Source organism: Heptranchias perlo, chromosome 2 (genome assembly GCF_035084215.1).
Source record: "Heptranchias perlo isolate sHepPer1 chromosome 2, sHepPer1.hap1, whole genome shotgun sequence".
Lineage (NCBI taxonomy): Eukaryota > Metazoa > Chordata > Chondrichthyes > Hexanchiformes > Hexanchidae > Heptranchias > Heptranchias perlo.
Genome location: NC_090326.1, coordinates 93,360,483 through 93,385,531, shown reverse-complemented (window position 1 = coordinate 93,385,531; position 25,049 = coordinate 93,360,483). Strand labels below are relative to the sequence as shown.

The 25,049-nt window shown below is 44.9% G+C and overlaps 2 protein-coding genes across 3 annotated transcripts in view; one reads left to right on the top strand and one right to left on the bottom strand.

Annotated features, from left to right (window-relative positions):
* Positions 1–15,829, bottom strand: part of LOC137332274 (serum paraoxonase/arylesterase 2-like) — a 34,922-nt gene extending 19,093 nt beyond the window's left edge. The window contains exons 1-5 of the mRNA XM_067995983.1: positions 15,640–15,829; positions 14,945–15,101; positions 6,624–6,694; positions 4,281–4,336; positions 437–602 (exon numbers count right to left, since the gene is read on the bottom strand). Coding sequence (XP_067852084.1) covers positions 437–602; positions 4,281–4,336; positions 6,624–6,694; positions 14,945–15,101; positions 15,640–15,829 — 640 coding nt within the window. The remainder of the gene's footprint in view (positions 1–436; positions 603–4,280; positions 4,337–6,623; positions 6,695–14,944; positions 15,102–15,639) is intronic.
* asb4 (ankyrin repeat and SOCS box containing 4) overlaps positions 14,389–25,049 on the top strand; it is a 44,900-nt gene continuing 34,239 nt past the window's right edge. The window contains exon 1 of one of the 2 annotated variants that reach the window (XM_068004305.1): positions 14,389–14,641. The gene's annotated coding sequence lies outside the window, so the exon portion shown is untranslated. Of the gene's footprint in view, positions 14,642–15,552; positions 16,648–25,049 lie in introns of those variants that run through there. The other variant, XM_068004300.1, reaches the window with a different exon arrangement.

The following is a 25,049-nucleotide window of genomic DNA, read 5'->3' as shown; positions in this document are numbered from 1 at the left end:
GTTGGAATCAAAACTTTTAAAATTCACATCGATGGGCTATGTTACAAATTTTGTTGCATAGTATGCTTGTAGTTATCATGAGACTACTTTCCTCAGTCATATCCTAACATTTTGCTTGGTAACCTTTTAAGAGTTGGAAAGAAAATATACTTAACATTAAACATGTAAACTTAATCCCAGCAGTCTGGGATTAATGCCATGAGAAGTAAAATGCAGCTTTTTTCACCCAATTAACCAGTTCTTATGAAAAATTAAAATATCCATTATTAGTAATTATGTTCCACCTGCTAGATAACATTGAACAGGAAAATGGTGAAATAAATCCTACATTTAATTGGCAAACCATCCAAGGACTTTCCATTCTCACCGTATTGAATAATAGTACTTTTTTGATCCAGAGTTCCCCCAAGTAAACATTAACTATCATGACACTTACCTTCATCTATATATGTATTTAACCCATGTGGATTAAAGGATTCCACATCAAATCCACGACTGATTCTCAATTCAACAGCTGTCAGGACTGGTTTATTTAGATCCACTAGGAGAATCTGCCCTGGTTGATCAGGGGCAAAGCTATGTAGCGATTGGTATTTCAGGCCCTTAAAAGCAAGCATAAACAGAAGGGGGTTAATTTTAGGATGGCCAAGCGGGTGCATTCGTAGCGGGGGGTTCCTAAAACTGGGGAATCTCAGAGCGGGTCCGGAGCCCAGCTCCAACCTGCCCACTTCCGGGTTCCCCAATGACGCGAATCGGTGCGCGTGGAGCCCCCGCATGCGGGACTCCCACCGGCAATAAAAGCTGGTGGGATGACAGTTTAGATAGTTAGGGAGGTACTTGAGGTCGTTGACAGACCTCATTGGAAAGAGATTTTAGCAGGGATGTGATTTTGGACTCTCCTCAGCATGTTTCCCATACTGTGGGAAACACTCCCTGTTGTTGCGGACGTGTTTCAGTCAGCAGCCATTGGGAGATGCAGAGGATTCCTTGACAGTTGGGGGAAATACATCATTCATTGCAGCAGGGCACTCTGTCACCTCAGACAAAGTTTTGCCTGCCACACTCAAAATCATTAAATCATACCCTAAACTCTACTGTCCAAACACTTAACTACTTTGCAGGCCCCCTCACACTCATACCGTCAGGATGGGGGGAGGTTCCATAGCTGCATTAATCACTCCATTGGAGGACAAGCAACATCACCAGCCTCACCAGGCACTCCGTCCACCTCCGCCACGTGGAGCTCCACAACACAGTGCTGCGCCACAGGCACCTGCACAAAATAGTCATGCAACTACACATACACCCACTGTAGGGTGACCCAATGGGTGGCATTAAGTGTGGGTGTTCATGGTGAACCTCATAAAAGGGCCTTATTCCACAAGCCAGTCAAGAATGGTCAAGACGTGGCAGTAGTGGTGACAATATGTAATGTGAGTTGATCAGAAATCAAATATAAGTAAAAACCATGACAAACCCTCAAACACCCTTGTGCATCCCCTTCATGCTCACGACACATTTGCCTTACGCTTCATACTACACATACATGATGCATGCCCTGTGGCTGCAGCAAAGGTAGTGGCAGGTTGGGTGAGGCTAACCGTGAAAAAGATGCATGAGAAGGTGAGTATGAGAGAGCCATGAGATTGTATGAGGATTGGGTTGAGTGGTAGTGGTGGGATGAGTACTGGCGAGGTGAGGAAGTGCAGGTAAGATGAGGATGAGGGTTCAGTGGGTGTGAGCAGTGATGCGATAGAGTAGTGTTGGCAGTGCAGAAGGAGATGTGGGGTGGGGGCGGTGATGTGGCAGACGGAGTGTAGGGGAATGAATAAGAGTACTCACTTCAGCTGACCTGGTTAGGTCATTGAAGCGCCTCCTGCGCTATAAGCAGGTGCGTGATATGTTGGTGGTGCTGGTGACCTCCTCTGCCACCTCGAGCCAGGCCTTCGTGGTGGCAGAGGCAGGCCACTTCCTCCCATCCGCCAGGTGGAAGATCTCCCTCCTCCCCCTCCTCCTCACCCCATCCAGCAAGAATTGGAGTGAGGCATCATTAAACCTGGGAGCAGCCTTCCCCCTGGGCTGCTCCATGCTGTAATTTTGCCTATTTTCTGCAGCATCAGTCAGTGGAGGACTGCACCTTTAAATAGGGCTCCTCCACTGACAGCCGATGATGCGGGTGCGCAGTCCGTCCACTGCGCAGCTTTCCAGTGCGAAACCCGGAAGCCAAGGTAAGTGGCTTCAAGTTACTTACGATCGCGTGGGGAACCCATCGATTTCACTGGGCACGTCAACCCGCCTCCCTCCTAATATCGGGCCCAATGTATAAGGAATATACACAAGAACAGGTTTTGTCTTGTTGTAATAGAAATAAACAGTGTTCAACATGAAGCTATGGAATTTAAACCTCTAGGCATTTAATAATCTGGACTTTAAAGCAGTTACTCTTCATATGTTGTGTCACTGCAAAGTCGTTCCTTCCTCATAGCAATGCAACCCAAACAACCAATGACATTTTGGACGAGCACTCAGCCGGTCTCAGACAGATACAAGTAAAAACAGTATAACTTTGAGCTGTCTGCTCCCACTGCTCTAAAACTGGGTGCTGGTAAAAAAGCAGTATAACTGCACCATAGCTCACCCATTAATTAACCAATGGGAGGTCATGTCAAAGCTTTGATAAAACACAATACTGCATATACAAAACTGTGCTACAAGTTGATCTGTATCACTTTAAATTGAACTACAAAATGTTTTTTTATAAAACCATCAATTTAGCTACAAGCCAGGGAGATGTTTGAATTTAGCTTAAAATGTTTGGTATATTTTAAAATGAGAAAAATAGCCCCCGGCCACTACATTTTTAAGAGGAAGAAACATGAAATGTTGAAATCCTGCTCCAGGTGAAGGAGAGATCTGATAGAGGTGACCAAAAATAAGATGTTTTGATAAAGTATGCTGGGGAAAACTATTTCCTCTGGTCAGTGAGACAGTAATTTGAGGATGCAAATTTAAGATCACCACCAAAAGTAAGAAGGGATTATTTTTATATAGAGGGTTGTTAGAACATTGAATGCCTTACCAGAGGCAGCGGGCCTCAAATGCTTCAGTCGGGGATATATATATATATATATATATTTATATATAGAGATAGAGATAGAGATAGATAGATAGATAGATATATATAGAGAGATAGATAGATAGAGAGCTTCCTTTTATGCTTCTAGCTGTTGAAGAGTGTAACATTATAAATGTAGTATACTAAGGGACAAAGATAATGAATAGCATTGTATTGACATTCAAATTAAAATCTATACTAGACTAGGAGGATATTTGCACTATTATTGCTCATGTTTCCCTTAAACAAAAAAAACAATTCTCTTATGAATAGACTAGCTAAGGAAAAGATAACCTATTGAATTTCAATAGCGCTAAACCCCTTGTTCATTGGCCTATGAAAAAAACAAACAATGTCCTGAATAATTATTTACAAGACTTGTGTTAGTCTTTTATAGAAGTATACATAACCTTTCTGATGCACCATAGCAATCTAACCCTAGGAGTTAAGAACACCATCATTGACATGGTAACCAGAAATGTCCTCAGCAGTCTGGTGATGCGCTTTCCTGAACTAGTGTACACATTGTGATAGGATGTGGGCTCAGGTTAGATCAGGGACAGAAATATTCTAAAAGGCTAAGCCACCCTTTGTTATGAAAGAAAGTTCCCTGCCACTGTCTCAGCTGCAGAATGGTATGTATTCTATGGGAGGGGTCATAAATAACTTACATTTGGGGAGGAAAGAAATAAGTATCCTTTCATCAGCCTGTTAGGTTCATGCTTTGAGAACACTAGTGGGAACTTACTGTTTTTTTTTAAATTCAGTTCTAGCCTCCTGAATGACCTAGTGGTAGTTTTACACCACACAGACCAGACCCAGGTTTGAGCTACCTGATTTCATCCGTGGCAGCAATTGAAATGCTACAAATTGCCTCAGTACCACATTTTATTTGGGGTTGGGGGGGAGAGGAGAGAGGGAAAAAGGATATCGCAGCGTTTCCGCTCCTGATCGCTGGTGATTGGGGAAGCGGGACTGGCTGGATTGCTCTTGCATAGAGCAGGCACGGACTCGATGGGCCAAATGGCCTCCTTCTGCACTGTAACCTTATGATTCTATGAACAAAGACTGTTTTAGTTTATGTAAATATTTGATTTCTAACACCTTTCAATGACGTTTATTTAAAAAAAACTATCACATAGAAAAATATCAAATGCAAACTCACAGAGCTGATAAGGGCCAACCCTCCAGGGAGAATGTTAATATCTTCGGAGCCATACTCTGGAACAGAAAAATATTCATTTCAGTTTCTGTCAGTCAATGAAGAAAAACAAAAAAGTTATGGCACATTAGTCTGCAGAATACAGAAAACATTCAGGAGTAACAAAAGGCACAAATAAGTAGAATATCTTCTATATCCATTAAACTAAATGTGAAATATTTAATTTAAGCCACAGCTTCAATTTTTTTACTTCAGATTTTGATTGCCCTTCCCCCTGGATTTTGATTACCTCCTGTCTATGGGAGGAACAATTACACAATGCCCAAGAATGATTCATTCACCAGTGGTCACCACGAGTACAGGTCTAGCAGAAGCATCCCAAGATGGTTACAGAGCAAGGAAGTCAGGGGTGCCGAAAAGGTGATTACTTGAGAGAAAATATTACTGGAATGGAGGCTGACTGCATGACAGGAACTTAACCCAATGATAAACAAGATTTTTATTATTTAGAAGAAATTCTTACTTAGTAAAGTAGTTCTTCCCCCTTCATTATGGTTATGTTGTATTGAGCAGGAAGTCCAAAGCCGTCAAACGCATGAGTCAGCTATTTGTGACAAACTATATGAGGTGGTGAGGAACTATGTACCCAGCATATGCTAATCCTCATTGGGCTGTGAACTCCTCACACCAAAACTTTCAGGAAGTAGTCACAGCCACGTCCCAGAATCATAACTTCAAAAAGTGTCGCCTACCAGCTATAATTTTTTTTTTTTTTTTTTTATTCGTTCACGGGATGTGGGCGTCGCTGGCGAGGCCAGCATTTATTGCCCATCCCTAATTGCCCTCGAGAAGGTGGTGGTGAGCCGCCTTCTTGAACCGCTGCAGTCCGTGTGGTGACGGTTCTCCCACAGTGCTGTTAGGAAGGGAGTTCCAGGATTTTGACCCAGCGACGATGAAGGAACGGCGATATATTTCCAAGTCGGGATGGTGTGTGACTTGGAGGGGAACGTGCAGGTGGTGTTGTTCCCATGTGCCTGCTGCTCTTGTCCTTCTAGGTGGTAGAGGTCGCGGGTTTGGGAGGTGCTGTTGAAGAAGCCTTGGCGAGTTGCTGCAGTGCATCCTGTGGATGGTACACACTGCAGCCACAGTGCGCCGGTGGTGAAGGGAGTGAATGTTTAGGGTGATGGATGGGGTGCCAATCAAGCGGGCTGCTTTATCTTGGATGGTGTCGAGCTTCTTGAGTGTTGTTGGAGCTGCACTCATCCAGGCAAGTGGAGAGTATTCCATCACACTCCTGACTTGTGCCTTGTAGATGGTGGAAAGGCTTTGGGGAGTCAGGAGGTGAGTCACTCGCCACAGAATACCCAGCCTCTGACCTGCTCTCGTAGCCACAGTATTTATATGGCTGGTCCAGTTCAGTTTCTGGTCAATGGTGACCCCCAGGATGTTGATGGTGGGGGATTCGGCGATGGTAATGCCGTTGAATGTCAAGGGGAGGTGGTTAGACTCTCTCTTGTTGGAGATGGTCATTGCCTGGCACTTATCTGGCGCGAATGTTACTTGCCACTTATGAGCCCAAGCCTGGATGTTGTCCAGGTCTTGCTGCATGCGGGCTCGGACTGCTTCATTATCTGAGGGGTTGCGAATGGAACTGAACACTGTGCAGTCATCAGCGAACATCCCCATTTCTGACCTTATGATGGAGGGAAGGTCATTGATGAAGCAGCTGAAGATGGTTGGGCCTAGGACACTGCCCTGAGGAACTCCTGCAGCAATGCCCTGGGGCTGAGATGATTGGCCTCCAACAACCACTACCATCTTCCTTTGTGCTAGGTATGACTCTAGCCACTGGAGAGTTTTCCCCCTGATTCCCATGGACTTCAATTTTACTAGGGCTCCTTGGTGCCACACTCGGTCAAATGCTGCCTTGATGTCAAGGGCAGTCACTCTCACCTCACCTCTGGAATTCAGCTCTTTTGTCCATGTTTGGACCAAGGCTGTAATGAGGTCTGGAGCCGAGTGGTCCTGGCGGAACCCAAACTGAGCACATCATCAAAAGGGTTCCTCCAAAGAATCGAGCTGCGTGACAAACTGAAGCAGACATGTGGCAGAGGAATTGCTCAGACAGAGCCCAGGAGCCAGTACCGTGTACCACTAATGTGCAGATGCTGCTTGGAAACAGACGTTTCAAACCAGTTTTGCCAACTGCTGCTACATTCTCATATCTATATTAAATCCATCAAATCAATTATATTGATTTTATCTATGTTTGCTGCAGGAAATTTTACCTTTCAATTTTCATAGTCTTTTTACAGCTGAAGTCTAGTAAACAATGGAACTACGTACCAATTCCTTTGATCAAATGGCAATTACCAGGCTCAAGTGGATGCAGTTCTCTGAATACACCCAACTTATTGCTGCAAACCAATGGAAACATGATAAGTTTAACAATCTGTTGAAGCACACTGGAGTAGATTTTTAACTTGCCCCACCAGCATTAAACTGGCATTGCGGATCAGCCGCCCATTATAGAAACGGCCTGATTTTTATTGCGACTGGAATCAGTTTTATGCGTGAACAGCAAGTTGAAAATCTACCGCATTAGATGGAACAACAAACAATTTCCAGAGAAGTCTTTCAGGCACTAAACATACTTGTATACATTAGATAAATGTATTGAAACAGCTGCCTTTGCTATAGCACCGCATGTGCATTGTGCTTGTGCAGACCTGTAATCTCTCTCACACAATATATACACACAGACAAATAAAAAGTTATAGCACATTTAATTTCAGAGAACCAGTGTTTACAGCTTACTTTAATGTTCATAAGCAAACACCTTTTCTTAGCTACAGTATTTTCCCCCAGACATCTTTAATTTTCAGGGGTTTCAAAATACAGCAAATTTAAGACTGTCCATTAATAAATTAAAATGAATTGCATACAAGTTCATTATTTGTAAGAGTTTGAGATATGCATTTTACTTTATCGTCACCAATGAGCCAGTTCCCAAATACAACCATCCCTACTTCCCCTCTAGCTCACGTGGACTGACAAGACTTCTTCATTTCACCACCACACACTCCAGAGTTCTATAGCCCATATCCTTCCCCACAAGTATCACTTCTGTTGTCGCCAACCTCCAGTATATCAGCTTTAAAATGCTCACCATTTTCAAAATCCTTCCACAGCTCTACCCTAGAATGTAAATGAACATTAGTGGGGGGGAGTGGTCCCCTCCATGGCAGGCAGAAGTCCCATTCCGCCAGAGATGCGTACCAATAGGAAACCCTGGACCGCTATCTTTACTAAATATTTTTGACAAAGCTTCTTTTTGGGGTGTGGGGGGGGAAGGAATGAAGGAAGTGAAGAGAAGGGATGGGATATGAGCTATGCAGCACTTGTGTGTGTATTTAAAAAACACCTCAACACAAAAAGGGCATTGCTTGGCATCACTGAAAGCTTTGCCTCCTACATTCAGAATTCCACTAATATTACAGATTAGCAATGCCTTACATTTGGTCTGAGTGGAAATTTCAATTCTACATTTTAAAAATATCTTAAGTCATTTAGTCAATTTATTAGTTATTTTGAAGAATCCTACACACTAAGGCAGAGAGAAATATAATTTAGAAACGTTTGTTCATCTCAGGACTTGGCACTCCAAAGCAATTAACCACCACACTGGAATGCCACTTTTCCAGATGAAGCTGTAATTATACCAAAATGCCCAAAAGTACTAACAAAAACAAGTAAGCTGATCTTTACTACCCCTTTCACATTTACAGAAGTATTACGATTAGTACCATTCAAAAAAAATCAAAGTAGAATAATTATATTTGAGCAAGCTCCCATTAGTCAATGTTATCCTTACACAATAAATTCAGTTCAAGTAAAATCTGAAAACATACCTGTGTTCAAGTTATTGTAGTATTTAAATTCACCAAAAGCTCTTATGATTCAGGATCACTGCAGCCAACAGAGTGTCAGTGTGAGAGTGTGAGCCAATTGTAACACTTTTGTTGTCACGATTAAAACTTACTTATTCATTTCATCTACCTGTGGCCGTCCTCACAATTAGGTAGCATCTTTGCTTTCCTACTTTCAATGCCTCACAGCTCTTTCTCCAAGCTAAGCAGCACTGTTCTGCACAGCACCACTGACCTTGGAGATTCAAAAATCAGGTCTGCTTCCCTCACAAACAAGCCCTATGTTGATTTTAAAGCACTAAATGCAATGGAAGAGCTTTAAGCTGGTTCCCAGCAATTGCCACAGATGCAGCTTTTAGCATTGTGTTTTTATTAATGGCACCTTGCAACCTCCTCCAGTACTCTCACAACCAGCAATGCCCCTCCCAATGCTTCCACACTTTGCCACTACAACCCTCATGTTTTCACTGCCCAAGTCTACCCTCCCAACATTACCGTAACTTGTACTTTCTCTGTTACCACATTCTGGAAACCGTCTTTCCTTCCAGCACCACCATCCTCATCATCTTCCCCTCCGCCCAACCTATTCCTAGTGTCCTCTTCCCAGTACTTCCAAACACCACAGTTGCCTCTCCCATAGCTTCCACATGCATTCTCCCGGTTCTCCCAGACCCTTGCACCCCCTCCACACGTTCCCAGACTCCAGAAGCTCCAATCCCAACCCACAACTACTGCTACATAGAATCCGAAAAACATCTTCGTATCCTTGGGCTTTAGTAAAATGTAAGAGATAAATTAGCTACACAGTTAAACTAACTAAATGGGGAATAAGGAAATGGCAGAGACGTTAAACAAATATTTTGTATCTGTCTTCACAGTTGAAGACAAAAAAAGTGGAGAACCAAGGGGCTAATGAGAGTAAGAAACTTAAAGTAATTAATATTACTAGAGACGAAGTACTGGAGACTAAAAGCAGATAAATCCCCTGGACCTGATGGCCTACACCCTAGGGTTCTAAAAGAGGTGGCTGCAGAGATAGTGGATGCATTGGTTATGATCTTCCAAAATTCCCTTGATTCTAGAGCGGTCCCAGTGGATTGGAGGGTAACAAATGTAACCCCGCTATTCAAGAAAGGAGGTAGAGAGAAAACAGGGAACTACAGGCCAGTTAACCTGACATCAATCATCAGGAAATTGCTGGAATCCATTATTAAGGAAGTGGTAACAGGGCACTTGGAAAATCATAATATGATTAGGCAGAGTCAACATGGTTTTACAAAAGGGAAATCATGTTTCACAAATTTATTATTTTTTGGAGGATGTAGCTAGCAGGGTAGATAAAGGGGAACCAGTGGATGTAGTATATTTGGATTTTCAAAAGGCATTCGATAAGGTGCTACAAAAAAGGTTGTTACACAAGATAAGGGTTCATGGGGTTGGGGGTAATATATTAGCATGGATAGAGGATCGGTTAACGGACAGAGAACAGAAAGTAGGGATACACAGGTCATTTTCAGGTTGGCAGGCTGCAACTAGTCAAGTGCTGCAAGGATCAGTGCTTGGGCCTCAGCTATTAACAATCTATAACTTCGAAGGGACCAAGTGTAATGTATCCAGCTATGCAGATGGTACAAAGCTAGGTAGAACTGTACGCTGTGAGGTGGACACAGAGTCTGCAAAGATAGATCGATTGATCGATAGATTAGATGCACACATATTATGGGCAAGATGGTGGCAGATTTTTTTTTTTAAATTTTTAATGGTGAAGGGAGTGAATGTTTAGGGTGGCGGATGGAGTACCAATCAGATGAGCTGCTTTGCCCTGGATGGTGTCGAGCTTCTTGAGTGTTGTTGGAGCTGCACTCATCCAGGCAAGTGGAGAGTATTCCATCACAATCCTGACTTGTGCCTTGTCGATGGTGGAAAGGATTTGGGGAGTCAGGAGGTGAATTTAATGGGATGTGGGCGTCGCTGGCAAGGCCAGCATTTATTGCCCATCCCTAAATGCCATTGAGAAGGTGATGGTGAGCCGCCTTCTTGAACTACTGCAGTCCATGTGGTGAAGGTTCTTCCACAGTGCTGTTAGTTACGAAGTTCCAGGATTTTGACCCAGCGACGTTGCAGGAACAGCGATATATTTCCAAGTCGAGATGGTGTGTGACTTGGAGGGGAACGTGCAGGTGGTGTTATTCCCATGTGCCTGCTGCCCTTGTCCTTCTAGGTGGTAGAGGTCGCAGGTTTGAGACGTGCTGTCGAAGAAGCCTTGGCGAGTTGCTGCAGTGCATCCTGTAGATGGTACACACTGCAGCCATAGTGCGCCGGTGGTGAACGGAGTGAATGTTTAGGGTGGTGGATGGGGTACCAATCAAGTGAGCTGCTTTGTCCTGGATAGTGTCAAGCTTGTGTGTTGTTGGAGCTGCACTCATCCAGGCAAGTGGAGAGTATTCCATCACACTCCTGACTTGTGCCTTGTAGATGGTAGAAAGGCTTTGGGAATCGGGAGGTGAATCACTTGCCACAGAATACCCAACCTCTGACCTGCTCTTGTAGCCACAGTATTTATATGGCTGGTCCAGTTAATTTTCTGGTTAATGGTGACCCCCAGGATGTTGATATTGGGGGATTCAGCGATGGTAATGCCGTTGAATGTCAAGGGGAGGTGGTTAGACTCTCTCTTGTTGGAGATGGTCATTGCCTGGCACGAATGTTACTTGCCACTTATCAGCCCAAGCCTGGATGTTGTCCAGGTCTTGCTGCATGCGGGCACAGACTGCTTCATTATCTGAGGAGTTGCAAATGGAACTTAACACTGCAATCATCAGCAAACATCCCCATTTCTGACCTTATGATGGAGGGAAGGCCATTGATGAAGCAGCTGAAGATGGTTGGGCCAAGGACACTGCCCTGAGGAACTCCTGCAGCAATGTCCTGGGGCTGAGATGAGTATAATGTGAGGTTATTCACTTTGGTAGGAAGAATAGAAAAGCAAAATTTTTTTAAATGGTGAGAAACTATTAAATGTTAGTGTTCAGAGGGATTTGTGTGTCCTCGTACAAGAAACACAAAAAGTTAGCATGCAGGTACAGCAAACAATTAGGAAGGCAAATGGCATGTTGTACTCCAACCCCATGCAATAAAGGCCAAGAGTAAGGAAGTCTTACTACAATTGTACAGGACTTTAGGCAAACCTCACCCGGAGTACTGCATACAGTTTTGATCTCCTTATCTAAGGAAGGATATACTTGCCTTCGAGGCGGTGCAACGAAGATTCACTAGATTGATTCCTGGGATGAGAGGGTTGTCCTGTGAGGAGAGATTGGGTAGAATGGGCCTATATTCTCTGGAGTTTAGAAGAACGAGGGGTGATCTCACTGAAACATACAAGATTCTGATGGGGCTTGATAGGGTAGATGCTGAGAGGTTGTTTCCCCTGGCTAGAGAGTCTAGAGCTAGGGGGTATAGTCTCAGGATAAGGGGTCAGCCATTTAAGACTGAGATGAGGAGGAATTTCTTCACTCAAGGGGTTGTGAATCTTTGGAATTCTGTACCCCAGAGGGATGTGGATGCCGAGTCGTTGAATATGTTCATGGCTGAGATAGATTTTTGGACACATGGGGAATGAAGGGATATGGGGATAGAGTGGAAAAGTGGAGTTAAGGTCAAAGATCAGCCATGTTCTTATTGAATGGCAGAGCAGGCTCTTATGTACATATCTCTTATGTACTTAACTTGTAATAATAATAATCAAGACCACTGATTTACAGTCTCCTTCAAAATGTTCACATAAGCAAAGGGTACGGTAATCCAGAGGCCTGGACTAATAATCCAGAGAACATGAGTTCGAATTCCACCACGGTACTTTGAGAATTTGAAATCAGTTTTTTTTTAAATCCGGGAATTAAAATGAGATCCAGTATCAGTAAAAGTGACCATGAACCTGTCCGATTGCCATAGAAACCCACAGGTTCACTAATGTCCTTACTTGGTCTGACCTATATGTGAATCCAGTCCCACACCAACGTGGTTGACTCTTAACTGCCAACTGAACTGGCCTAGTAAGCCAATCAGCAGTATCAAACTGCGAGCACCTTCACCACACGAACTGCAGCAGTTCAAGAAGCCAGTCCACCACCACTTTCTCAGGGCAACTAGGGATAGGTAATAAATGCCAGCTTTGTTAGTGATACCTCGTCCCCAAAATTAATTTAAAAAATTTACAGCCAACATTTCCAAAATTCCAAAAATAAAAATACAATTTGACTTATTCAATCACCTAACAACATATTGCAAATCACAGAGCATACCCTCTGAATTACCATGACCAACATCATATGTCTACGTTCATATCATAGTTAAAATCTTATGTCTTCATGCATATCTTGACTACCCTAAGTGACTTCCTGTTGTCACATTTTTGTCACACTTTGTGTCAACATTTCCCCCATTTATTCCTCTGTCCACATTTATAATGTGTTTTATCTATGTAAACTTGTCACACCGATTGTATGCTCGCAGGTGACATTTAATGTTAGTTTTAAACGCTTAAATGCAAGATTTTTTCATTTTTAACTAACACTTTTAACTAAAAATCTCAAATATGCCATATTCACCTGGTTTCAGTCTGCCCTTCCCCCTTTATCATGCCTGCTGCAAATAAAATATTTTATTTTAGAATAATCAATCCTTTGAAATTTTGTAATTTTTTTTAAGTTCTAGGCCACTCTTTCTCTCTGTTTACATTTTATTTTAAAATACTAAATTGAATTTTTTATTTTTCAGCCATTCAGCTCCATCAGTCCACTATTGCTCTTGCTTGCAACGCAATTCCAGTCTAGGCATATCTGACGCGGTCTTGCTCCCCCTGCCCTAGCGCCAATTGTTTATTTCCTGGTGAGGTGCTTCTTCGCTCAACGTGCTGCTGCTTTGTGAGGAGAGGGGAAGAAAGTGGGGAGTCGCCGAACTTGCCGTACAGTTGTGGGGATTGGCTGTACGAAGTGTACCGTGTGCATGGTCTGTGGAGTGTACAGTGGAGAGGGTAGCAGTGCCTTCCCTGGCCTTGTACAACTCCATTCTGTAGAACCCAAATTTCAGCAAGTCACTGGAGCTCAGTGGTTTTTAATTTTAGCAGCAATTAAAAACAAAAATAAAATGCTAGATACACCAATCTGAAATCCAGCAATAGTTAATAGCCACGGGGAGGAGACTGCTGCACTCCTGGAGTCAGAGTTACATACGGTGTTATAAATGAGTCAGAGTATCACACAGTGGAGATGACAGCTATGTACAGCGTTATAAATGGGTTAGTTATGTAGAGTTATTCGAAATCAGAGCTATATAGTGGGGATCAAAATATACATAAGTGACAAAAATGGGTCAGTGTTACATACATTGGGGATCAGAGATGTATACGTGGATCATGGCCATACACAGCGTCAGAAATGGTCAGGGTTATATACATTGGGAGTCACATATACATACACATAAATAAAATATATTTTAGAGAGAGAGAGAAATGGTTCAGTGATATACAACAGCATTGGAATCCCCAAACTTCTACCTACAGTAATCTAGTGCACTTTGAAGGAAATTCACTTTGCCCTGACTTTCCATGGTCATAACCATAGGCGATCCGCTAGTAATATATATACTTCCCTTTAACAGCCCGATTTTCTTCACCTTTCTTCTCGCAGCAACTGTCTACCTACCCACCAGGGCAATTGCTCTCTCCTTAGCCATCTCTTCTAACTCCCCATTGTTCCCCTTCTCATTGATACCACACAACTACCCACTCCAGCTCCTCTGGTCCATCCCACCTCTGATGCCCACTTCCAACCTTCCCCTTTTCTACTTTTTCCCCCTCCATCCACATTGCTCCTTCATCCGTCATCTCCTGGTCTCCCCAGAAAGGACCACTAGCCGATGCTCCTGCTCTTCCTTCACTCCCAAACCGCCCAGTGCCTACACTCTTCAAACCACCGCTTCCTGTCTCCTAAAGATCCAATAAAATCACCTAAGTACCCCAAAGGACGAAGCCCTTTTGCAGTCCTCCAGAAAGTTGATCCCACTTATTTTCCAGCCTTCACGTCGACTTTACCAAACCACCACTCCGATTCTTCACAAAAACCCCTTCCTGGCGCAAACTCGGCTTAACGCTGACCTTTTCCGTCACCTCCTCCCAAACTTTTCCACGAGTATCGCCACAGGCAAATTTACTGGCAGTAACCGACAGTGTGGTTCGGCCAGGCAACGATTCTTGTTACAAGAGAACGTGCGGCAAGGCCATCGCGCAGCTTTCTCTCCGGGAGAAGCAGCACCCAGAAGGGTCGGGTGAAGTGAACCGGGCCCTCGGGGCACACGAGGAGGCCATTCGGCACCTCCAGCCTGATCAAAACCACCAACCTTCAGCCGAGATCGGGATGGGTAATTCACATTAAAGTCAGGGGCACCTCGACTGCAAACCCATTTAGAAAAAAAAAGGCGGTTTTTTTTGTGTGTGTGTCACGAGCGAGGACGGTTACATTTTTAAACCGAGAACAACAATCGCCCCCAACGGGTGACCGTGGGCCGTGTCGCCAGTCGGGCGCTCACCGCCATCCTCTCCCGGGGCCGATCCGAAGACGGAGCCCTCAGCCCGGACATCAAAAAAAAAATTAAACCAGGAATTCCACTCATTTTCCAGCCTTCACGTCCACTCGCTTTCACTTCCGCCGCACTCCTTAAAAAGTTTATAGAACTTACCACAAATTTAAGAGCCAGTACGTGAGCAATGCGAGTGGAGCCGTGAGAACAGCAGCGCCTTCCCCATTCCCCGAGGCCTTCCAGTTGATGACGGTGATGGACTGGGGTTGACAATTGTAAACAATTTTACAACACCAAGTTATAGTCCAACAATTTTTATTTGAAATCTACAAGCTTTCGGAGGCTTCCTCCTTGGTCAGGTAAATGTTCAGGAGCTCCTCGAAGCCTAAGCAGGGCGACAGGGCGAGGTCTGAGCCAGCAGGGGACGAGCCCACCTCCGCCCGCTGATTCTCACATCACCTGAATGTGGGAGTCAGCCCGAGAAAAGGGCTGCTGGTTGTATTGAGCTATAATTAAGATGTAGGTGGATCTTAATGCCTGAATGTAAGCATTAGCTGATTATAATATTTTTAATAAATTTGTGTATCCTGTGGAAATGTAACTAGGCCCATCTGAAACCGGGAAGTGCTTAATTAGGGACCTGCCCTGTTATTGGACTTTTTTTTAAAAACAAAAAAGGGTGGGTGGATGGGGGTTAGGTATACATGTGTTCCTTTATCGATGACACAGGGCAACCCATGTCATCTTGATGGATTAATTACAAAAAGCCAATTAAATAATAATTTTATTGTTAGTGTCTATTATGTACACCAGTCCCTGCAGTGCCCACCGGTCGCAGAAAGCCTTAAGCGTACCGGCAGACACCGTGTGCTCCTTCAGGACCACCCGGGCACGGAGAATGTCACGGAAAAGAGGCAGACAGTTGGAGTGACCGCCCCCACGGGCCCCGTCTAGCCTGAACCTGTAGATGATCACCTTGGCCAGCAGACCCTCGAGGAGATCCTCTGACTTGCCCACCCCTCTCTTCACCGGGTGGCCAAACATCAGGAGCGTGGGACTGAAATGCAACTGAGGTGGGCTGCAGCCTCTCACACTCGGTGTACATGTGGAAAACGGACTCGTCCAGGCCGCAGAAATTACAGGCAACCTGGGAGTCCATAAAATGGCTTAATAGCCTGTTTGTGGGCACTGCTCCGTGCAACACTCTCCACCCCATATCCCCAATGTTGCAGGGGAGGACTCCCACATAGAGAGCCCTTCATTGGGGACCCCCGTCTCCATGCAGCGGGAATTTCCGAGAGGCAGCTCAAGTTGTGAGGCGCAAGTTCCCGACGGAGGTTTCGGGACCTCGCCCTGATGAGAAATTCCGCCCCAACAGTGGTCAGTTCGGATGGGATTGCTCCACATGCTCGACACACTCACTGCAGCCAGCGTCGAGTGCGACTTTTAGCACCTGGTGGCTTTGGCCACGTACCAGACGTAGCGCCAGGACATCCGTTCTGCCAATGTTCTCGGTGACATCCAGCCCATTTCTCCGCCATCCAGGATGTCCCTGACTCTGGTTACCTTGGCAGCCAGGATCATCCTCTCCACCATCCCCGTGCTGCTGAAGCCAACCATGTGAAGTGCGGATTCCTGAGCAGTGGCTCCCTTAGGATGGCTGCCACCCCTGACTGGGAAGAGCTGCGGCTGGAGGCAAACATACTCCGCACCTGATTAGATCCTGGTAGAAGACAGGCAGGTCCTGCAAGGACGCCCGGCAACGTAACAAACAGGAGCTGCGTGTCATAGTTCCGGCCGTACAGCTGGCGGAAGAAATACGTCGCCTGCGCACACCATCTAGGAGGATCCTCAACATACAGGTATTGTTCCGAAGGCGGAAAGTCGTGACCTGGGTATGAACGCCTGTTACAGGACTAATGCATTTTCAACCTCCTCAGTGCTGGGTTTGTTAGTTCTGTAACCTGCCCACAGCCTATGGGTGGAACAGTGGGGAGAGCCATTCTTGCAGTATAATTTAAAGGGATCCTTAGCTGCTCTTGGGTAAGTCACTTTAGTTATTTTGTTTTTTACTGCTAGTGGGCCTATTTTGCTATTTTTGGCTATTACAGCAGAGTTAAAACTTTGTGAAAAGTTACTTTTTGAAGGTTTGAGTGGATTTTTGACAAGGGGCTTCGGGCCGAACTTCTTAATACCAACATAGGTATGCTACTTCGAATTCCATTGAGGCTGAAAGAGCAGCAGGCTAGAGTGCGTACATCTGTAGTAGCAAGGAGAAGAGGCAGAAGAAGGGAAGCACACAGGAGGACATACCCCTCGAGAGTATACAGGCCAAGACATTCGTACCTGCAGTTCAGCGAGGAGCAGTGTTTGAGGAGGCTCTGCTTTAGTAGGGAAGCTGTCATAGAGCTCAATCATCTGCTGCAGTAGTTGCAGGCCAGGACAAGGTCCTGTATGTCCTTGCCTGTGACTGTCAAAGTCACTGTGGCCATGAACTTTTATGCCTCTGAGCCATTAGAGGCTGCAGCAGGTGACATCTGCAACATTAGTTAATCTGCTGCGCGTGCCTGCATCAAGCAGGTAACAGATGTGCTGTTCGCCACAGCCAATGAATTTATATCCTTATGGAAGCCACAATGCAGGAAGTCAGGGTTCTGAGCTTTGCAGGAATTACAGATATCCACTAGATGCAGAACATCATCGACTGCGTACACATAGCCTGTATGCTCCACTCAAGACCTTGGAATGTGCATGAACAGGAGGGGCTTCCACTTGCTGAACATGCAGCTGGTGTGTGACAACATGCGGCGCATTATGCAAGTTTGTGCCCGGTATCCTGGCAGTTGTAACGATGCTTTTATCCTGCGCCAGTCCTCAGTCTCTCCTCTCTTTTACCCAGACCATCAGGTGAGAGGCTGGCTAAATGGGGACAATGACTTTCCTCTGCACAAGTGGCTCATGACACCTGTCAGGAACCTGCAGACATGCACTGAGAAGAGATACAATCAAAGCCATGTCTCTACCAAAGCCCTGATAAAGCAAACCACCAACATTCTGAAACAACGGCTACCCTGCCTGGATAAGGCTAGAAGCATCCCGAAGTACAGCCCCCAGAGGGTCTCCATATTGATTGTTTTATGCTGCATGCTCCACAATTTTGCCCTGCAAAGGGTCCAACCCATTGGGCCACCTTTGGAGGAAGACTTTTGAGGCGGAGGCGCGTGAAGAACACAAGGACACAGAGCATGCCGAGGAAAAGTAAAGCTCACCAATCCTGTCAGCTGCATAAGCTCTTCGGCAGCAGATGATCCGGGATTGCAGGTGATAGCAATGCATAGAGTGAGATGAAATATTCCATAGGACACAATGGTTCCTACGGAACTGGCTGAGGGTCTTGTCTATGGAGAACAGTCAGCTAAGATTGAATAGTCAAGATGTAGCGGTGGATAAATTTGGTGCATTTTCACTAGATTACCTTTGGAGATCAAAGAGCATTTATCATGAACTTTACCTCGGGGGATTGGATAGGTGAGTATAGTCGATAATAGGATAGGTTGTACATGGTCCAGGGAAAAAGAGAGGTTGTTGGGCTGAAGGTCCTTTTCTCATTCCAGGCTTTCTTATTCGCTTGCAGTTTATTCATTTTTCCATAAATATAACTCATAGGGAGTGACGATCACTCATTTTGGTTTAAAAGTACCCTATTTTGACAAATGTTACCTTTAAAAATAAATACACTCCATATGTTTAACTGGATTTGCACGCTATGAGATTGTTTCTGGTCATGAATATCAAGGGTAATATTTGGCAGTTTTGCTTTTCCAAACAATCATTTATTATTTTCTCTTGCTTGACCCACCTTATTGAAGTCTTTGAAGGAGTAACAGAAAGAGTAGACAAGGGTAATGCAATAGATGTAATATACTTGGATTTCGAAAGGCCTTTGATAAAGTTGTAGACTCATGGCTAAGGTCAGAGCATGTGGAGTCGGGGACAGGTAGCATAATGGATAGCAAGCTGGCTACAAAACAGTAAACAGAGAGTAAGGATTAAGGGTGGCTACACAGACTGGTGAAAGGTGGAAAGTGGTGTACCACAGGGATCGGTGCTGAGACTACTGTTGTTCACAATTTACATTAACGATTTGGATTCGGGAACCGGAGGTACAATCTCAAATTTTGCGAACGACACCATATTGGGGGGTATAGTTAATACAAAGGAAGAATGCATCAAAATGCAAGAGGATATTAATAAACTAGCAGAATGGGCATGTAATTGGCAAATAAATTTCAGTATAGAAAACTGTGAGGTATTACATTTTGGTAGGAAGAATAAGGAGCCACATACTGCTTGGATAAGTCTGAATGGGGTAGAGGAGCAGAGGGATCTGGGGGTACAGATACACAAATCACAAAGTGATTTCTTTGTTAAGACTGAAAATTCTTGTGTTCACACAAATTTACCTACATTTTGGACTTCCTTAAACTGACACCATCAGGATGAGGGGGTTGGGGGGGGGGGGCACATTGGATCTGTTCAGCAGTACATCTGAGGAGCAGGTACGTTACCATTCCAGCGTGCAGTTCTGGAAGTTGCAGGTGCGCCACAAGGACCTGGAGAAGATCAGAGAGGGGGATCAATGGAGGGGCCAAGGTAGCAGGAGGCACTACCCATGAGAGAGGGTCTATAGGCAGAGGCTGAGTTTCCTGGACCTCTCTGAGGAGCAGTGCCTGCACAGGCTCAGATTGAGTCGCCAGGTGGTCGTAGACATATGCATGCTCCTTCATGCAGAGCAACTCCCAGCTGGGACTGGTGGCCACGCATTGCCCGTCACAATTAAAGTAACCACTGGCCTCAATTTCTTTGCCTTTGGATCCTTCCAGGGCGCCAACGGTGACGTCTCCAGGGTGTCTCAGTTGTCTGCGCGTAAGTGTATATGACAGGTGATGGATGACTCGTTTGCCAGATCATCCGACAACATGAGCTACCCCATCGACGACATCAGCCAGACTAAGAAGGCAGCGGGTTTCAACTCTCTGGACGGCTTCCCACGGGTGCAGGGCACAATTGATTGCACACACGTAGCAATCTGAGGATCTCCACATGAGCCAGGACTGTTCATAAACTGAAAGGGATATCACTCCATTAATGCGCAGCTGGTTTGCGACCACCAGAGGAGGTTTCTGCAGGTGTGTGCCAGATTCCCTGGCAGATACCATGATACCTTTATTTTGCATGAGTCCAACATCCCGGCCCTCTTCCATGTGGAAGACAGACTTAAGGACTGGCTCCTTGGAGACCAGGGATACCCCTTGCACATGTGGCTCATAACACCTTCATCCGTGGCCTTAGAAAACGTCACATCTGCTCACCAACCTGCTGTCCAGTTTCCCACATGACTACTCGCCCACCTGCTGACTTCCCGCCGTCATGTTGAAATCATGCCCTCAGAGTCTAAACGGGGTACAGATACACAAAGCACTAAAAGTAGCAATGCAGCTTAATAAGGCCATAAAAAGTCAAATCAAGCACTGGGGTTCATTTCTAGAGGGATAGAATTGAAAAGCAAAGCTATGTTCAACTTGTACAGAACCTTGGTTAGACTGTACTTGGAGAATTATGCACAGTTCTGGTCTCCATATTATAGAAAGGATGTAGAGGCATTGGAGAGGATGCAAAAAAGATTCAAAAGAATGATATCAGAACTGAGAGGATATCCTTATCAGGAAAGGCTGAACAGGCTGCGGTTCTTTTCTGTAGAAAAGAGCAGGCTGAGTGGTGATCTGATAGAGGTCTTTAAGATAATGAAAGGGTTTGATAGGGTAGACGTAGAGAAAATGTTTTCACTTGTGTGGGAGTCCAAAACTAGATAAATATAAAACAGTCACTAATAAATCCAAAAGGGAATTCAGGAGACACTTCTTTACCCAAAGAGTGATAAGAATGTGGAATGAGAAGGAGTAGTTGAGACAAATAGCATAGATGCATTTAACAGGAAGCTAGATAAGCACATGGGGGAGAAAGGAATAGAAGGATATCCTGGTTGGGTTGAATTAAGTAGGGAGGGAGGATGCTCGTGTGGACCAGTTAGACCGAATGGCCTGTTTCTGTGCTGTCGTTTTGATGTAACTCTCCATTCTCAATAAATTTATTTTAATTAGATCTGTCTGTTCTAGGTGGGTGGTTTGTACAGCTAATTTATGACTTACTATAATCAGACTATGCCAATGTGCTATGATTTAAACAGTATCAGATTCTGACTTTGTTATGGAACAATTCCACAAACTATGTAGTAGAATATGGAGTATTTCATACTTGAGAGGAGAATTTCATAGAGCTAATATTTTGAGGGAAAGTTCTCCAATAGATTGCACTTCTGTAAGGATCAGTTTAACACATGAACAAACCATTCAGCTTCTCATCATTTTGTTTAAAAAATGTTGTAAATTCTTCAACTATAAATAATCTAAGACAATTGCTTCAGGTAGCCATCTGGAATAAACAGCAATTTGTCAGCATTTTTCAGCAGAATAAACCTGAATTCTGTCACAGTTCACTTATTCATTTCCTAGGAGCAGAGCAACAGCATTAATTTTGTTTCAAATATTTTACGTTTGCTTACACAGACGTTTAATGTCCAGACAAGTTGTTCAAGGTCAATTCAGGGTAGCAAAGGACTCAGTGTTATTGCCAAACCCGATCAGTGGCAGAGGAGAAACATAGCTATTGCTGATGGTGAATATTGAAGTTGCCAAGAATGGTATTTGCATTAGTGGAAATAGATTTGATTTTGCTTGATGAAAAGTTTAAAAAGTCCAGGAACGTATTATGGTTAGGACAATAATTGATGATAGCAGATACATTTACTGATGTGAAGGGCTGGGGAGATACTTTTAACTGTAAAAGATCCAAGTCAGATGACTTAAAAGAGGCAAGCAGCAGGTGTGACAGAACGAACATGAGCACATGTTGGAAGTTGGAGTACAAAGTGTAAAAGGGAACTTCAAAGGGAAAAGAAGCAGAAAGAGTTGGGAAAAAGAGATGCAGGTAGAATGACTGGAGATGGAAATGAATGTTGAGACATGCAAATTAGAGCCAGAAAGCATATATCGCAAGTAACGGTAATATACTTCAGAGGCTTGAATTACCACACCATTTAAAAAGATGAACTGTTTCTATTCATCAATTAATTTGCTCTCTGATGAAAAAGGTCACGTAACTTTATTTTAATCCAAGTTACAGCATTAATGCCGAAAGCGTATGGTTGTTATTTTCTTTATAAACTAGAACATTTAATTTTGCTGAGCAGATCTGAAAATACTGTCTTCTGCTAAGAAACCTATGAAACAGAGCTATACGTGCTGTGGACCTTGGTTGCAGATCTGGCTGCAAAAACAAACAAAACTCCCCCAACCTTCATGACTAAAATTCAGCCTCCTGAGAAAGCTTCTGGGGAAAGTCTTGGAATGTGCACATGGGTCTATAGATCCTGCTGGATGGGTAATGCCAGAATGGTCTAGCTCTCCTCTGGTGCGGCCTGATTAATCTAACTTCCCTTACAGCCTTCTGCCATAGTTCTTCCACCAACCATATTGTGTAAAATAGAATTCCCAATGGGAAAACCATTGTGCAGCCCTCAGATCTTAGCTTATTAGTCGTGTTGAAATGGAATGCTTTCCAAGGGTAATACAGAATGTATGTGAAGGCTTCCTTAGTATAAGAGTGATTTTTTTTGCAATACCTGCAGTGAGTCCCAAGATATGACCAAAAGTCTCCACAAGGAATTTCAGTTGAGCAATGTCCCTTTAACAAAGTGCTCCCATCTTGATTAATGAGTCCTGGTAAACTGTGCCGTTTAAATAGTAAATAGTAATGCACAATCACAAGGGCGAATGGGAAGTCATGGAATTTAGGACAGGTGATGTCATCCAGTTCTAATTCTCCCAGGCTGTCACTGGGAGGGTGAGCACTTCTTCAGCATGCCCTGAGACTGAAGAGAATTTTGCCTGGGCATTTCTGCAGCAGAACCCCAGCGTACATTGGTCCTGTCAGAAATTCCTGGCTTTGCAGAGGTGGTAATTTCCGACTTACACCCTTCCCCAACACAGGAATGTGAGGTCGCTGGTATTTGGGAAGACTGGATAGGAGCAGTGGGGTTTAGCACTGGGGGTAGTCCTGTGCTCCTGGGGATTGCCCTGGAATTTGGCAGACTGGGGTGAGGATCCTAGAGTTTGCTAGCACTGGGATTGGAACTGCTGGGATTTGACAGCATGGGGGAATTCTTTGGTCTGGTATCACCATGGAGAGGGCACCTGGAGATTTGCAGAACTGGAGTAAATTGTGGGGTTTGAGTCACTGGATTTTTAAAAATTTGTTCATGGGATGTGGGCGTCGCTAGCGAGACCAGCATTTATTGCCCATCCCTAATTACCCTTGAGAAGGTGGTGGTGAGCTGCCTTCTTGAACCGCTGCATTCCGGTGGTGAAGATTCTCCCACAGTGCTGTTAGGTAGGGAGTTCCAGGATTTTGACCCAGCGATAATAGGAACGGCGACATATTTCCAAGTCGGGATGGGTGTGACTTGGAGGGGAACATGCAGGTGGTGGTGTTCCCATGTGCCTGCTGCTCTTGTCCTTCTAAGTGGTAGAGGTCGCGGGTTTTGGAGGTGCTGTCAAAGAAGCCTTGGCGAATTGCTGCAGTGCAGCCACAGTGCGCCGGTGGTGAAGGGAGTGAATGTTTAGGGTGGTGGATGGGGTGCCAATCAAGCAATTCCTGGGGTTAATTTTAACCCCCAAGAACAGGTGGGTTGGAGGCGGGCGGGAGGTTAAAGTAACAGCTTTTTGGAGCGGGACCACATCCCGGCTCCAGCGCACCCACTTCCGGGTTTGACCCAGGCGCATTTGGATGCACGCGCACAACAGAAACCTGGAAATGCCGCTGGCACTTAAAGCCAGCGGGCCGATGCCTAAAGTGCCAATTTAGGCACTTGAAAGACTTAAGGTGATTAACTTTTTGTGGATTCTGCAACAGAATCGAATTTAACTTCTTCTGAAGTGTCTTCCATGGCTTTTGAAACATGCCATTGAAATGGAGCTTTGTTGCAGCCAAAGCTTTTAAACCAGTGATTGACATCTCAATAAAAGGTGAGGTATTGCAGCTGGGCACTCAGTTCTCTCAAACGTTTGGCTGGGAGTTCTTTGTTTTAGACTGAGATTTCTTTCTTAGGACTAAGAATTCTTGTGTTCACACAAATTCACCTAAATCTTGGAGCCCCTCAAACTGATAACAACAGGATGGGATGGGTGCATTGGATGCATTCCACAGTACATCTGAGGAGAGGCACATCACCATCTGCAGCAGGCATGTCGTGCAGTTCTGGGATCTGCAGGTGCACAAGACAGAGGTGCGCAACAACGACCTGGAGAAGAGCAGAGAGGGGACCAACAGCGGGGCCGAAGTCGCAGTATGCACTACCCATGGGAGAGGGTATACAGGCAGAGGCTGAGCTTCCAGGACCTCTCTGAGGAGCAGTGCCTACGCAGGTTCAGATTGGACAGTGTCAGATGGCTTGTTTGCCAGGGCATTTGACTACGTCAACTTCCCCTGTGACGACATCAGCCAGACTGAGAGGGCAGTGGGTTTCAACTCTCTGCCTGGCTTCCCGCTGATGCAGGGCGCAATTGTAGCAATCCGAGGCCCTCCACATGAGCCAGGACTGTTCATCAATGGAAAGGGATATGACTCCATCAATGCACAGCTGGTTTGCGAACACCGCAAGATATTTTGCAGATTGTGCCAAATTCCCTGGCAGCTGCCATGGTTCCTTTGTTTTGCGCGAGTTCAACATCCCGGCCCTCTTCCACACACAAGACAGACTTAAGGGCAGGCTCCTTGAAGACAAGGGATATCCCTTGCAGTCGTGGCTCATGGAAACCCCACCAACGAGACACAGCAGCATTACAACCAGGACTGTCATCGAACAAGCCATAGGAATGCTGAAGATGTGCTTCAGGTACCTGGATAGATCTGGGGGATCCCTTCAGTACTCATCAGCGAGGGTGTGCAGAATAATCATCGAGTGCTGAGTCCTGCACAACATAACTCAGCAGAGAGGTTTACAGATGGAGGAGCTCGAATGCCTTCATGAAGCATCCTCATCTGGCGGCAACATTGAAGAGGAGGAGGAAGAAAATGAAGATGGGGAACCCATCGCCAGTGCAGCGGCGCGCATTGCTGCCCGTGGTGCTAGGGATGTCCTCATCTT